Raw genomic sequence first — 14,431 nt, 5'->3', positions numbered from 1 at the left:
GCGCTCTGCGCATGCGCCGCGCTCTGAGGCGGGCGGCGGGCAGCGGGCGGCGGGTCCGGGCGGTGGCGGTACCTCAGGGCGCCATGGCGCGCCCCGCCTCAGGGCGGTGCCGGGTGGTCGGCGCCAGCACCTCGCCATCCCCCGCGAGTGCCCGTACCGCAACAAATAGTGGGAAAAAAAGAAAGAAAAAAAAGGCGAGGTGCAAAAGCAGCGCCGAAAGCAAAGTGGAGGAGGGGCCTCTCCTGTCAGGAGGTGGGAGCCGGTGCGGCCCTGCGGCAGGGCCGGCTGAGGTGCGTCCTGGGGGCCTGTGGAAGCGAATCCCAGGAAAGCCGGAGCCCGCGGCCGGCCTGCCCTGCCCCGGCTGCCGCCGGCGGCGTGTGGCTGCACGGCCGGGGGGGCTGCCCCGTGGCCGGGCGAGCAGCTCCCCCAGGCGTGCAGGCGTGGGGCTGGTGGTGCAAAAGCTACCAGCACCGCGAAAGTGAATCTTTTTGTTTTCCCATTACTTCTAATAATATCCATTACGGTAAAGGCAGGAAAAAAATGAGGCGTGTGATTGATGTGACAGTTCCCTTTAAATGACAAAAAAGCATCCTACTAGATTTGGCAGTCGTGATGCACGCCCACATTTTTATGAGCTGGTTAGCTACAGCTCGTGCTCCCAATGATGTACCGGCTTTGTGGATAAAAATATGGAAGTAATTCTGTGGCCAGCAGCTGTATATTGTATGGTTGCAAATGTTTTGCTTTACTGTTTCCCCTTGGCTGCTCCCTGCCATGAGGCACAGCCGGAGTGACCTGGGCAGCCACGGTAGTGATCACCCAAAATAGAACCTGGGCAAGGGAAAAGAGTAGATTGGAAATGGTCTCTATGGCAACAGATGAACAGTCTTTGGAAAAGGAGATGCAGGAAAGAATTTAGGCTGAAAATATCTCGTTCTATCAGTGAGACACCTGTAATCCTCATCTGGACAATTTTTAAATGAACTGTTTCATCTGGCATTCTGCTCTTGAAGCATGACATTCAGATCATAGCCTTAGCAGCAAGAAATGCCCACACGTATATTTAGTAAAGCTGTCTTGTTCTAGATGAAAATGCAACACTATTTTTTTTTCCCTGCTGTGGTTATATTTGGTATTTCCAATTCATGGTAACTTGGAAATCAGGATGTATAAACAGCTAGAACTGATTGGTTTGCTTTCTGAAGCTGTATAAAGCCTTGTATTTTTGAAGCTTCATTCTATTTGGTGGTCTCTATTCAATCCACTTCCTTTAATGTGGCCACTTCAAATATACTTGACATTTGAGCATTTTATTAACTATGTATGAGCCTCAGGTTCAGTTCAGCAATGGAACTTCCTGTCTAGTGTATTAACTTCATAACACAACTTTTTGTTTCATTACCTTAACAAAAGTTAAAAATTCCAGAAAGGAATAATTAAACCCAAGCTCTTCTCTCTTGCTCCGTTTTTCTCTCCCTCCCCCTCAGATACACAAGGACTGAAAATTATGCTTGCTCTATCAAATTGCGTGCACTCACCATCTTAAAGTCCAACAGATCAAACTCAGTTACGATGTCCTCTCATTTGCTTGCCCTCAGTGTTTCCCATGGCAAAGACTGTTTTTCACTAGCCTTGTCAGTGCTTCTCAAATGAGGCCCATAGAAACACCTAGCCTAATGCATAGAAAGGCCAGTTTAGCTTTTAAGTGCTAGTCATTTGGTGCATGCTGGATTTGTTCTTATGCAAGACTATTTAAGACTATTTATTTTAATTGATAAAGCTATACAACCCATGATGTATTGGTATTTAAAAAACGTAGTACCCTAGAGGCAGGTGCCTCATTACTGATACTGATTGAAGGCAACCTTCTTCCTTCTCGTCATAGCCAGGTCCTCCAGCCACACTTGAACCTAGGATCTCCCAAGTACCTCAGGTTTAGTTTCACAACTAGTACAAATAGATCCAGCAGCTCAGTGAATAGTCCAATACATTGGACTACTACTCACTACAGTAGAGAGAAGGTAGAAGTGGGAGCGTGTGGCAGGATGGGTAGGGAGGTGAAGACTATGTCTTTTGGTGGCAGGGCAGTTTTTTAGCAGCTTGAGCTGACCTTTTTTTTATTATTTTTTTTTTTTTGGGGGGGGGGGGAATTGGGAATTTGGGAATTGGGAAGCCTAGTCCTCTTCCTTCCAAGTCTTATGTCAGCATTTGCAGATGTACAACCATGGAATGAGGGTTCAAGAGCTCATCTGGTGGAAGAGGTGAGGAACAGTAGCATGGCACAAGAATTGATTAGGGGGAGGACATCTGTCTTTATGTTACTCTGCCTGCTGCCCTGAAGACCTGCCTATGCCTCTATCAATCTAGACCTTCAGCTAGTTGACATTAATGCTTCCTGGGAGATGAGCTCAGGTTTTTTATGACACTGAAAGTGGACAACTGACTTCCTTAAACTACATAAAGTTTAGGAAGTAAGCTGACCCTAAAAATGACAGGATCACTGTCCAACAGCTTTGTCAAAAATTCAGGCTTTGTTTTTAAAAGAGGAAAGTGTTGAGAGAAATGAATACAATAGAAATAGGTATATATGGATTTTCTTAAAAGTTTAACAGCAAACATTTATCTAATAACTTTCAGCACTGGAAGACTTCTGTCAGAATTATGTGATCAACACAGAGCAGACTGAAACTGGCAAGTTTTCACTGTCCAAGCTGCATAAACAAAAAAAGGTTCAAAGCAAGATGGCAGGAGTGTTGAAAGGTATGAACTGGCTTTTTTTAATGAAGAGATACTAAGACAGCATTAAGCTCAGCTCAGCTCAGGAAAGAGTGACTGAAGGATATGATCACTGTATGGAAAGTTATGGCTAAGATGGATGCTTCGAATAGAGAGTTATTCATCTGTTCTCAAGGTGCAGGAACCGGAGGCCTAAAATGGAACTATCAGGCTTCAGTTTTAAAACTGAAAGAAGTGGGTTTTTTCACACAACATGTATTTAAATTGAAAATCTTGTTGCTACGAAACTTCATAGGTGTCAAAATTACAAAGAGATTAAAAAAAATAAATAGATTAATGAAGAAATGGGGTATTAAATATGACCAGGAAAATGCAAACTTAAGCTCAGAAAGCCCATGAACTACAGATTGCTGCAATCTGAAAGGGAAATACTGGAGAGTGACTCTCTCTAAGTGGCCTGTTTCATACACGCTTCCTAAGGGTGTGTTAATTTTCCTAAGGACCATGTTAATGGTCTTACAGATGAGCTACTGCCCCAGTCTGTGTCAGGACAGCTGTTTTGGAGCATAGACAGTGAATAATGTAAATGATGGTGACAAAAATGTTTACAGTGGGGAAGGAAGAAAGGGAAAGGAGCAGAGAGCTTTGGTAAAACTAGTTTCTTCAGCAGCTTCTTTCCTTTCAGAATAGATGTTAGAAGCAGCTGTGTTCCTTTTCAAGTAAAGCAGCTGAAACAGCATCTGAGGCAAAGCAGGTAAGGCTTTGCAAAGCTTAAGCAAGAGGCTAAGCATGAAGGCAGAGATCTAGGCATTGCCAGGGGAGCTGTGTGTTCGAGAAAAAGTATACATGCAAGTTTCGGCAGAGAAGTCTAGATTTGTCACAGGAGCTTACTGAGGACAGTGGAAAGCCAAGTACAGCCACAGAAGTACTAGCACTGTGACCCTCTTAAAAGCTAGGCAACAACACTTTTGACTGAAGTGTTCTAAAAAGAACAAAACTAAGAAAACTTTAAATATAGAGTGGTATTTTCCTTTACCACATGTTATAGAAAGGAAACAGCACTCTGTGTGCCTTCTTTGTAGGTATGCGTCAAAGAAGTGTCTGACTCATTTACCAGTTTCTTGGTCGATCACTGGCACAGGCTTCCCAGGGAAGTGATCATAGCACCAAGCCTGTCAGAGTTCAAGGACCATCTGGATGACACTCTTAGTCGTATGGTTTAGTTCTAGGTAGTCCTGCGAGGAGCAAGGAGTTGGACTCAATGATATTTATGGGTCCTTCCAACTCGAGATATTCTATGATTCTGTGATTCTTCTACTAATGGAGATGTGCTGCAGATCTGAAGTATTGCCATAACCAGCCAGAAGTGGTGACAGTTTAATTACCTTTCCTGGTTGTGCCAACAATGTTACAGTTCTTCCCAGTGAGTAATAATGCCCCAGACTTTGATATGGGATCAGACAGTCTCTAGACAAAAGTTAAGGAAGAGATATGATACCAAAATAGCTTGTCTGCAAAAGAAGGAAATTGGGAAAGTGATTATAAACTTTTCTGTTATTCCATCAGCCTGCCTTTTTTCTGGTATGAAAATGTCTTCAGATGCACTCTGTATACCAAAATGTTGTGATCTTGTTCTGGAAGGGCATCTTCCTGAAAAACAAAGAGATGGGTGAGCCTATAAAGGTTATGTAGGACTGGAAAAATGGCAATAATCAATAAAGTGAAGAAGATAGGCTAGTTTCATGGATGGATCTCATTTGGTCTTTAATAGCCCTTCAGTCAGTTGGCTGAATGTTTTTTAGTGACACAGGAAAGAGATATATAGCTACAGAAGGTGAAAAAGAAGGAAAGATTAGATTTATTTTTATATATATATATATGTATATATATATATATATATTGCTGTGAGAGTTGCCCCTTCCATCTGGCCAGGCCATAGGATCTTGTAAGTATTTTTTGTTTGCAGTGTGCCATTTACTGTTTATTAAAATTGCTTATAATGCTTTGGCCTCAGCTGTTTGATTCAGGATCTAATAAATAGCTGGCGATTTGTCAGGCTGTCACTCTATGGAGAAATAAAATTATTTTGCCTGTTGGCAATCATTTCAGTAGTGGAATCATGTTCGTACAGCCCCTGGCCCTGCTATCTGGTGAGACCCTGGCTCATGCCTGAAATGTAAATTATCAGCCTCTGTACTTCTAACACGTATATATCTGCAAGGGCTTTTATCCTTCAGAGAGGATGTCTGTATTTGTAGTAAAAGTGTTGGCTCAATTTCACAAATATTTGCAGCCCTGGAAATTGTTACCTTAACAGTGACGGACTGAGTTGCTTCAGCACCTCATCTTCCTCATCTTCAGCCATTCCTTGAGTGACAGGCACAGGGCTTTCATTTCTCTCCATCTCTAAGAGATCCCTGTAGTCCAGCTTCCTGTTTTTCCTCCTCTCAACTTGGGTCTTGAACTGTGGATCACCAGTGCTTTTGCAGTATTTCTGACTTGGTTGAGTCTCTGTGACCCTTCCATTTGGGAATTTATAATGGAAAATGGCAAATACACACTATGAACAGTAGCCTCTTTTAATGCAGGCACCACTGAATCTTGGCAGTGTAAAGAAGTCATCCCATGACTGATAAAACTAATGGAGTTTGCTATTGCATGGCTGCGTGCTGCAGCCCAAACCTTCCCACCAAAATAACCCAAATTTCCCTTTTGTTGTAACTCACATCGTAGGACAGCACCCTCAATTCCAACTGAATCCTATGTAACCCACCCCACGGTATAAGCTGGGCAGGGGGCAGCCACAAAACATAATTATTCAGTCCCTACTGCATCCTTTCCCCTTTCAGGCTTTGTACACCTTGCTGATTTTCAGTGAACCTGTAAGAACTAATTTCTGTCTCCTGAATTGGATTGCAATTGACCAACAGGTTCAAAAGTTATTGAAGGTATAGTGGAAGACTGGAAAGCAGACTCACATAGCAAGAAAAATGATAAGAGAAAAAGGATCTTAAAATAGCAAATGTTGATGTGTCTGCAGTTACTGATGCTGAATAACAATGTTGGTATTAGGAGCATATGGTCTTAAAATAACTGGGAGTGGATTTAGCTAGAAATAAGACAAAGGCTCTTAGCTATCCTTGATGTTCTTGAACAGCCTTGCTGTAGGAGTAGTGAGAGCGTACCATCTACACCACTCTTCAGTGGAATTTATTTCATTTATGAATGGGATTATACAATGTTCCTGCCTGCAGAAAAAAAAAAAAAAAAAAAAAAAAAGGAAAGAAAAAATAAAAAATCTGTTAAGTGCCTGGAAACACAATGACTTTTCTAGTCCTGTGTTCCTACTTGCAATGTGTGACCCTCCAAGACCAAAATAAAGCATCCCAGATCTTTCAGACACCTCCAAAGATTATGTCTGGGTGTCAGTCTGCTTCCTTTATGCTTTTTTTTTTGCCATGATGGCATCTGTTCCCTGGTTGAGGGAATCCTTTTAACATTAGTCAAGGACTTTACAGTCTGAACTTTATTGCCTAGATGGGCAGTAAAAAGAGGATGTCAGAAAAAAAATGGCTTTTTGCTTTAATCTCAGAATGTTGGCAGGTGGGTGGCTCTGAAGTCATCCTCCTCACTTGTTTTCAGGCAGACTTGCTGTTAAACTAACTCAACAGAAGTATGCAAGGAACCTCTCAGCACAGTTGGTCAATCATCCAAAAGTGACAACCGCAGCACAGATACTCAGACTGGCTTGTAGGTCAGTCAGCTGATTATAGGATTTTCCCGTCACAGAGGTAGATAAAACCTTTTGCAACACCAGTACTGACGCACTGATGATGCTGTAAGATCTGATGAGCCCACAGGGGTATTTCACAGCTCAAGTTTTGTGTATACATGTTGTCATGTTCTTTGGCATGTCTGGAAAGGTGAACCCAAGTAAAATCCTGTGGATGGGTGGGGAAATCTGGAATTATAGCTGAATGCATTCTGCAGAAATAGAGCAGATCTCGCAGGCAGCTGCACCCTCCTCTATTTTATTTTTTTGTTTTTAGAGGTGTAATAAATTTTCTGTGTTCCCAGAAGTATGTTGCCTGGAGCTTCAGGTAGGCTTCAAAGGAGGAAGTGCAAAAAAGGGAATGGAGACATACAAGCCTCTGGCATGCCCTGCCCTCTCTCACTTCCTTGCCTGCCTCACTTTTCCTTGTCTCAGATCCCAGCTGGGGTCTGTAGCCAAGAGGGTTGATGAAGCTTCCCAGTAGCTCAGCAGCCAGTTGCCCTATGGCAGCCGCGCAACCCTGCAAGGCTCAGCTGTGTCCCTGGTGCCCAGGGGCAGCTACTCCCCACAGACCTGCTCTGGCCCACTGACGGGCAGTCCATCAGGGCCTGCCTGCCCTCGGGCACAGCAGAGCTGCGTGGCCCTGATTGCAGGTGAGTCCTGCCCAGCAACCAGGGCTAATTAATTCACCCTTCCTGTACACATGCAGCTGGAGAGGGTCCTGTGGGCTTGGTCATGCCAGGATCCTAGGGTTTCCATCCCCGCAGGAGGCAACAAACCCTCTGCCCCTCTCCCCCTCCATGTATGCGGCAGCCCCATTTGTCAGGCAAGGGCTTTTAGAGGGGGTGTGAGGACGGTCTCTGGGGACATTGGGGGTTTCATCTGGGGACAACCTGCAAGGCATCTGGGCCCCAGGGGCCAAGGGGGAGTGCTGGAGGCTGCGGGTGGGTTGTTCTCGATTCCCAGGCACGCTGGTGAAGAGAGCGTCGCAGAGCAGCTGCTGCTGTTAGAGCTCGCCTGCCAGCTCCACTCCTCCCGATGCCATTCCTACCTCCAGGATTTTTCCCTGACTCACAGCATCACCATCCAAAAGTCTCCCTGGAGGAAGGTATCTGCCTGCTGGTTTGTCTCTTTATCCTTTGCCTCATCCGCGGGAGAAGGGAGAAAAAAAGCCATAAGCAGACAACTTGCCTGCTCCTTTTTCCTTTTTTATTTCCCCACTCCTGCTCCCTTCCTGTTGTCAAAGGGGGTAAAATCCCCTTTTGAAAGGAGCTTTTCTAGGTCCATGCATGGACCGCAGCAAATTGGAAGAGGTGAGCAGCCGGCAGAAGATGTGAGAGCTGGAAGGGCCGTGCTGTGGGAGTGGTCCTCGCTTTGTGTGCAAGCGAGGCAGTGAGTGTGCAGCCTCCCACTCTGGGTGCATCTTTTTTTGGATGCTGTGCAGTTCCCTGTGTGAAATGCTTTTTTGGTTAAAAGAAGAAGAGATGTCACATCAGGAGCTCACCCAGCGACTGACTACGGTTATCACCCATGTGGGTAAGACACCTTTATTTTTCTTCTCACTACATTTGTGTAGATTTGGGGGCCCTATTCCCCCAGGAGGTGCTGATGCTCTGTACAGGCAGGAAACCTTTGTGTGACAATATCACACCTGTGCGTGAAATAGGAGCCATCAGCAAATTGCAAACCCATGGCTTTGGGCAATTAGACAGCTTTTATTGATGGTTTCATTTGTTTTTCAAGCATGCCGTTCTCTGAAACACAGAAACAAGAGCAGAGAGTGTCCTACCTGTGAACTGATCTGTGTAAAACACCAAAGCACAGTCCTGCTTGCAGGGAGGTGGTAGAGAAAAAGGGGTGGTGGAAGGATGCTAAAGCAACAGCATGTTGCTAATGTGCTTTGCATTTGCCTGTGATACTGGAAGAACAACCCATTCTCAGAGTCTTTTTTATTACCATTGCTGTTTCAAGGGTTCTGGAAGGTGCTAGGACAGGATCCCAAGAGCTCCATGTTGGGCTTGATTTTACTGTTTGCTAACCTTCAAATGCTAGTGAACACAGGTAAGGCCCATACTATGCACTGGCATCCTTGTAAGTCTGAGCTGGCTACCCACTTGCTGGCTTTGGTGATCTAACTACAAAGAACCAAATAACCTAAAACTAGCAAGATAGTAGGAGATGCTGGGGATTAAAATACCAACTGAGAAAAGCTTTTGGGACACCCTTTTCTGTTACATACAATTAAATTAAAGCAGTTTGTGGCTGTGTTAAATCATGCAAGGAGAACATTTTTAGCTGAATTGCATGGGAGCAAATTTTATAGCTGTCAGTGTTTTAATGGATTGTGTGTTGTGAATGCTAAAGAGATATACAGGCTCCCAAAATGCCTTTGCCATTGAATTTGCTAAATCTGTATATGAAACAGAGTGTGTCCAAAATGTGGCTTTTGGAGAATATACAATTAAGATTTTAGACCAAAATGCTTCTTGGGTTTGATATTAGCTGTAGCAGCTGAACTAAGTTTAAGAAAGCAAATGAAATTGATAGCTTGCCTAAAGAAATGGCACAAAAGCAGATTTAAACTGAATGCTTAAGACCAGGTCCCATCATCTCTCCAGGCTTTTATCCAGGGGTCAGTCTTGGTGCTTCTCATAACCTCAGCAGGGGTTTGGTGTGGGGGAGAGAGTATGATTTCCATGAGAACTTGCAGTGTCAGCCTCTTGACCCAGTGATGCCAACATGAGTTGCTTTGCAATTGTACAAATTCAGATTGACATAAAGTCACATTAATTCACATTTTTATTATGAAGATTTGGGATTCAATATGAAGCACATTCAGACTGACACAAAGTTACATGAATGCACATTTTTATTATGAAGGTTAGAGATTAATATGAGGCACACTTAATTTTTTTAAGAAGAGTATTTCAGTGGAGCCAGAGATTTGTGCATCTCCTGGTTTTCCTGTTAGATTCAATACAGATCCCCATCATCCATATTAAGGACCTTCCTTGATGTTAAGAGGGATTTGTTAGATGTAACAGTATTTTGTTAGCATTTATCGAAGTAGGAAATCGCTCTGGACACAAGAAAGGTGTTAATGAACTTTCCCCCGTTCCCTGACAAATAGAGAGGTTTCTGGGTCATGTGGCTGAAGCTAGAGAGTCTCATTGGTTTCCTGGAGGTCAATCAGCAGGTCAGTACTAGGGGGAGACATGAAGCTCACAGATCTTGTGTTTTTTCCATTTCACACTGAGGCAAGAGCCTAGTTCACCAGCTTCCAACGGGGAAGGAGAATGCCACCATTTTCCCAGCCATTCAAGACCTAGAAAACAGACCCTACTTGTGGATTCTGCCTGCCTGTTTGTAGACAGTGCTCACTTTTTTATTGAATCATGCAACTAGAAAAAGCACCTGTACAAAAATGGAAGCAAGTAATATTAAAAAAAAAAAAAGTTATTGGCTGAAGGCAGAACTTTTCTTCCAAACCTACTGATGTTGCACCATGTTTATGAATCACACCTTGTAACACGAGTTGCATTAAGTGAATCAGCAGTAGCTTATTGAAACAGTAATTCCTGGGCAGCTGCAGGGGTCTCTTGAAAGTTCAGTGGGAATCTTCACAGCTCAGACAAGTGAAAGGGCTGTTATCCTCGGCAAACTGAGGGGATTCCTCACCATGAACACACCTTAGAATGTTTAGTATTTTTACAGCATTTATCACCCTCTTATTACCGCTTGGACTGATGGCATTCAACCTGTCTAGAATATAGCCAGCTCTTGGTTAGGAGCACAGCTCTCAGCTCAGTCAATAGCAGGAGGGAAGAAGCTTATTCACAAAAACTGCAAAAAGCCAAACAAGAACTTTATGGCAATATTAAAAAGAAAAACCTTTATATTTGCAATAAAATCTTTATGGAATCATTTTGGTGTGTATGAAGTAGACGAAGAACTCATGAAGAACATGAGTTTAGTTTTAATGTGTCAATAAGAGTGTCACAAACATGGTTAATTGCCTGGAGCTTAACTTATCTGTCCTGGGCAGAAGCTTTGATCCCTCATTAGTTGACTCATGTTGTGTTAGACAGTTCACGTGCTTGTTAAAAAGCCTCTTATCCTGCTACAGACTTCATATAAGCTACCTGCTTCGCCCAGTTTAAAATCAAAGCACTGAAGTTATTTACCTGCTCCGCAGTAGCTGTCCTAACTTGGTACTTTTCTAGTACTATGCACCCTGCCCTGTAGCAGGTCTTTACGCAGTGTCAAAGAATAGAGGACCAAATTACATCTGGTAAATAGCCCTGTGCTCTCTCAGCCTCTTTGGGATTATTCCCGATTGCCCTGATGTGCGTGAGGTAATGGAGCCACCACAGGTGTCTAGGACAGAATAATTTGTTAATACTAGCAGGCTTTCTGCTTGCTCTCCAAACTTTAGCACAAAATGTTACCCAATCTTGTTACCAAAACTGCATCAACATTCTTTTTTAAATTTAACCTACTTTCATTAAACTTGATTGTTGGGAGGTGTTGGGGAAACACTCATCCCTTTTGAAAAAAGTGTGTCCTTTGGGTAGGTGGGCAAGTGGCAGCTCTTCTGTGATGGGGAGGGAGGAAGCTTTGCTGGGTGACATGTCTGGTGCTGACAACAGGGTTGTCTGCATGTGGGAATGGTACAGCTCTTCCAGCTTGTGAAGCCCACCACAATATGCTTTTGTGCACCTGCTACCCACTCACACTTGGCAGTTGGTTCCCAGAAGTCTAATGCCAGCTTTGCTCTGTGTGGGCAACGTTCTGGGTGCAGTTACGCACATAAGCACCTCCACCCAGTGCCCCATTTTCCCTATTTTTTTTTCTTAAAATGTTTTTGTAATAAGATGGAGCTGCCAGAACTGACATCAGCTGTCTCAAAAGGAAACAGCAGAGTGTGGCTCTTTTCTGTTACCAGTAATGAATTCCGCGGCACATTAGAGGCAGGGTTTTCTTAGAGGCTCCCCTTAACTTACAATTAAGTTGAAAGCTCCTCACATCTTCAGATGACAACTGAATCCAGATGAGCCGTCTGTCAGTGTCCCTGGTAGGGGAGTCGCTGATGTGAAATTGCAGAAAGCCGTACATTGCACAAATAATATATGCAATGAAACCCCCATATATTCATGTCAGCTTTCATCTGGTTTTACACACTCATATTTGCCCAATCTCCCGTTTTATGAATAGAAAAAAGAATTTAAGCAACTTGATGGAGATCAAAAGGAAAGTCAGTGGCAAAACTTGCTTTAGGATGGAAATCTTAGGACTTACACAATCACTTAACATTCCTATTTGTTAACCATGGTGGGTCAGTTCCTACTGCTCTTGACTTAATCACCAGCTCTGAGGAGCACTGCAAAATATCAGTGTGCAATGAAGAGAAGCAGTGCTACAATTTGGGACAGGAAGCGAAGGGTGATACTGCATCCACTTGACTGTGTGAGAGGAATTTAGGTCAGCAGAATGGAATAACCCGAGCTGGCACTTGTCCGAGGCCAAGGGCTTAGCATCACTAGTCACAGAATCTGTTTTATGCTGCAAAGCCACAAATAATCTAGTATGTCACAGCTGGATAGACGATTGCAATGTTTCTGATCTGTGTCTGATCTACAGCAAGGACACTCAAAAGAGATTTTAAAAGAAATTAGATTTCAAGGTACCGTATCAAATAGGCCTTCTGCTACTTCTATGCAACGGCTTAAATCAAGGCAATGGAAATTCCCCTGCCTGCAACTGAAAATGCTTCCCTTTGTTTTAGAGCATTCATGCATTTCAGGAACTGTTTTCGAACCACTGGTTCTACAGCTCTGTCCTACTTAGTTTTCTGGTGAGCATCTAGGGGCAACTGGTCTTTTCCATCAACCACAGCACACCAGGTTTCCTTACCCAACATGGGATGTGCACCTATCACTGCATTCCCAATGAAACAGGGCAACAGAAAACTGCAGAAATTTAGTTGCAAAATTTGCTTGGGATCTCATGCTAATGAGAAGTGGTAGTTTGGAGTTCCTTTCCCCATTAACCTACTCCTATTAAAAAATTTACCTTCTGTGATCATGTTAGCTGCATCTTTCTTTCTGTACCCCAATAAAACTTTTGATTGAACTGTTGGCCAATTTTAGCCAAATTTAGTGAAGTGACAAAGTTCATAAAATATTAAGTTCATGCAAAATACAAAAATAGTGACTGAAGAGAAGAGAAAGATGCAATTCATGAAGAAAAGGCTAATAAGCTCATTTGGTTAGACCTCAGGGAATCCACATGAGAAAGTGGAATGGGAGAAAAGAGAGGTAATAACAATTTATCTTTTTGTAATTTCACAGCTTAAAAAATCTACTTATTTACATTTTTGTTTCTACATTGTGGTTATTAATTTTACCCCATTCTGTGCACCTGTTTCACTGGAACTGTTTAATAAGTCACTGTTTAAAAGTATTTTGCTAATGCTGCAAAGTTTGTGTCTATAAAAAGTGGAAATCAGGCTTTCACAGAAATCCATGAAAAACGTGCAGATGTGCCTAGTGCACTCCCCAAAATGTAGAATATTACAGAGCCCACATTCTAACCTGGTTTGTCGAGGCATGATCAGAAATAAAGTCCATTAGAAATTTTTATGACTTGGGGGTCCAGTTTGTCTTTGTTTCAAGGCAAAATACTTACATGACAGTTTGGCAATGGGAGACAGAGGTGACTGAAGAGCTTCCCAGAACCAGCAGAAACAGTTGCATGCTCTAAGGCTGCTCTGTGTCAGGAAAGAACAGCTCAGAGGTGTTTCCTATCTACATGCTGCCTATTCTGCTTTAGCTGAATACTGTTTCCTATGGGATGTGACTCTGACTCTACCATCCTTAACAAAATTCAAGAGAAAGTTAGAAAAATCCTGCAATATCCAGGTGTGTTACCATTAATTTCTTTTACAGCAGCATGCAATAAGCAGAGCCATGCAGAGCCCCACAGAACTGAAAGGCTGCTTACAGCCCTAGCTGTTTTCTCATTTATTGGTAACCTCCCCAAAACTGGCTGTTAAACCCTGGGCTTTCATTCTGAAGTCAGCAAGAGACCAGGAGGTTGGGGAGAAAAGGGAATAGGAGTAGCTACCATCCACCATCTGCTTGCTGCAGGTTTTTCACACTTTCCACTTACGCATTTTGAGATGGTGGCTGTTGGAGACAGGGTACTAGGCTGGATGGAACTGAGGTGTGATCCAATCTGTCAGTCTGTGGGTCACTGTCTGTTTTGAAAGCTTCCACATTGCTGCTGTTAAATCTAATGCTACAGCAGTCTTCCTCTGCCCTTTATTTTCTAGCCTACCTCAGTAATGGCTTGTTGATGTTTGTTTCTTGGAGTGAATGCATGGAGGAGTGTGTAACATGAGAGGAAATTACTAAAGGAAAGTCAGGTGGCAGGATCCAAGTTTTGCTGTTAGTACTGGTGGTGCCCATGGTTCCTTCTACAGCTATGCATACCAGGCAGTGGCTCCTGTGCATCCTTAGAAGGCTCTGCTGGGCTCTGTAGTTTGTCTATTGGTGGTCTCTATTCAGTCCACTCTCCTTAATGTGGCCACACATTAGTAGTAGGGACTCAAAAGAATTATTCTAAGATGCATAATTCAGTTGCACACAAGTCAATGTGTCTGCTGTTTGGGTTGGCTCTTCTCAGGGCTTTCGTGAATGCACCTCTGTCTGAGGGCCGTATTTCCGACGGTGTTAGCCCTCTGTGGCAGTTTGAATACGACAGAAAGCAGAAACTACTGCCTTCCAGAGCAGACTTTTGCAAACACTATGTTGTGGTTTTCTGTTGGGTTTTGTTTGCCTTTTTTTTTTTTTTTTTTTTTTTTTTGAGGCGAGGGGATGTTGGTTATTAAATAATAATTAAATAAAAGAAGAAAGAGGTAGC

General features: G+C 43.2%; 1 protein-coding gene across 1 annotated transcript in view; it reads left to right on the top strand.

Annotated features, from left to right (window-relative positions):
- The first annotated feature begins 7,638 nt into the window (after positions 1-7,638).
- Positions 7,639-14,431, top strand: part of MCF2L2 (MCF.2 cell line derived transforming sequence-like 2) — a 181,064-nt gene continuing 174,271 nt past the window's right edge. Inside the window, exon 1 of the mRNA XM_056358580.1 lies at positions 7,639-8,044. Within this exon, the coding sequence (XP_056214555.1) occupies positions 7,942-8,044 (103 nt within the window). The 5' untranslated portion in view covers positions 7,639-7,941. The remainder of the gene's footprint in view (positions 8,045-14,431) is intronic.

The sequence above is a fragment of the Falco biarmicus genome, chromosome 13 (genome assembly GCF_023638135.1).
Source record: "Falco biarmicus isolate bFalBia1 chromosome 13, bFalBia1.pri, whole genome shotgun sequence".
Classification (NCBI taxonomy): domain Eukaryota; kingdom Metazoa; phylum Chordata; class Aves; order Falconiformes; family Falconidae; genus Falco; species Falco biarmicus.
This window is presented reverse-complemented; position numbering and strand designations above follow the sequence as displayed.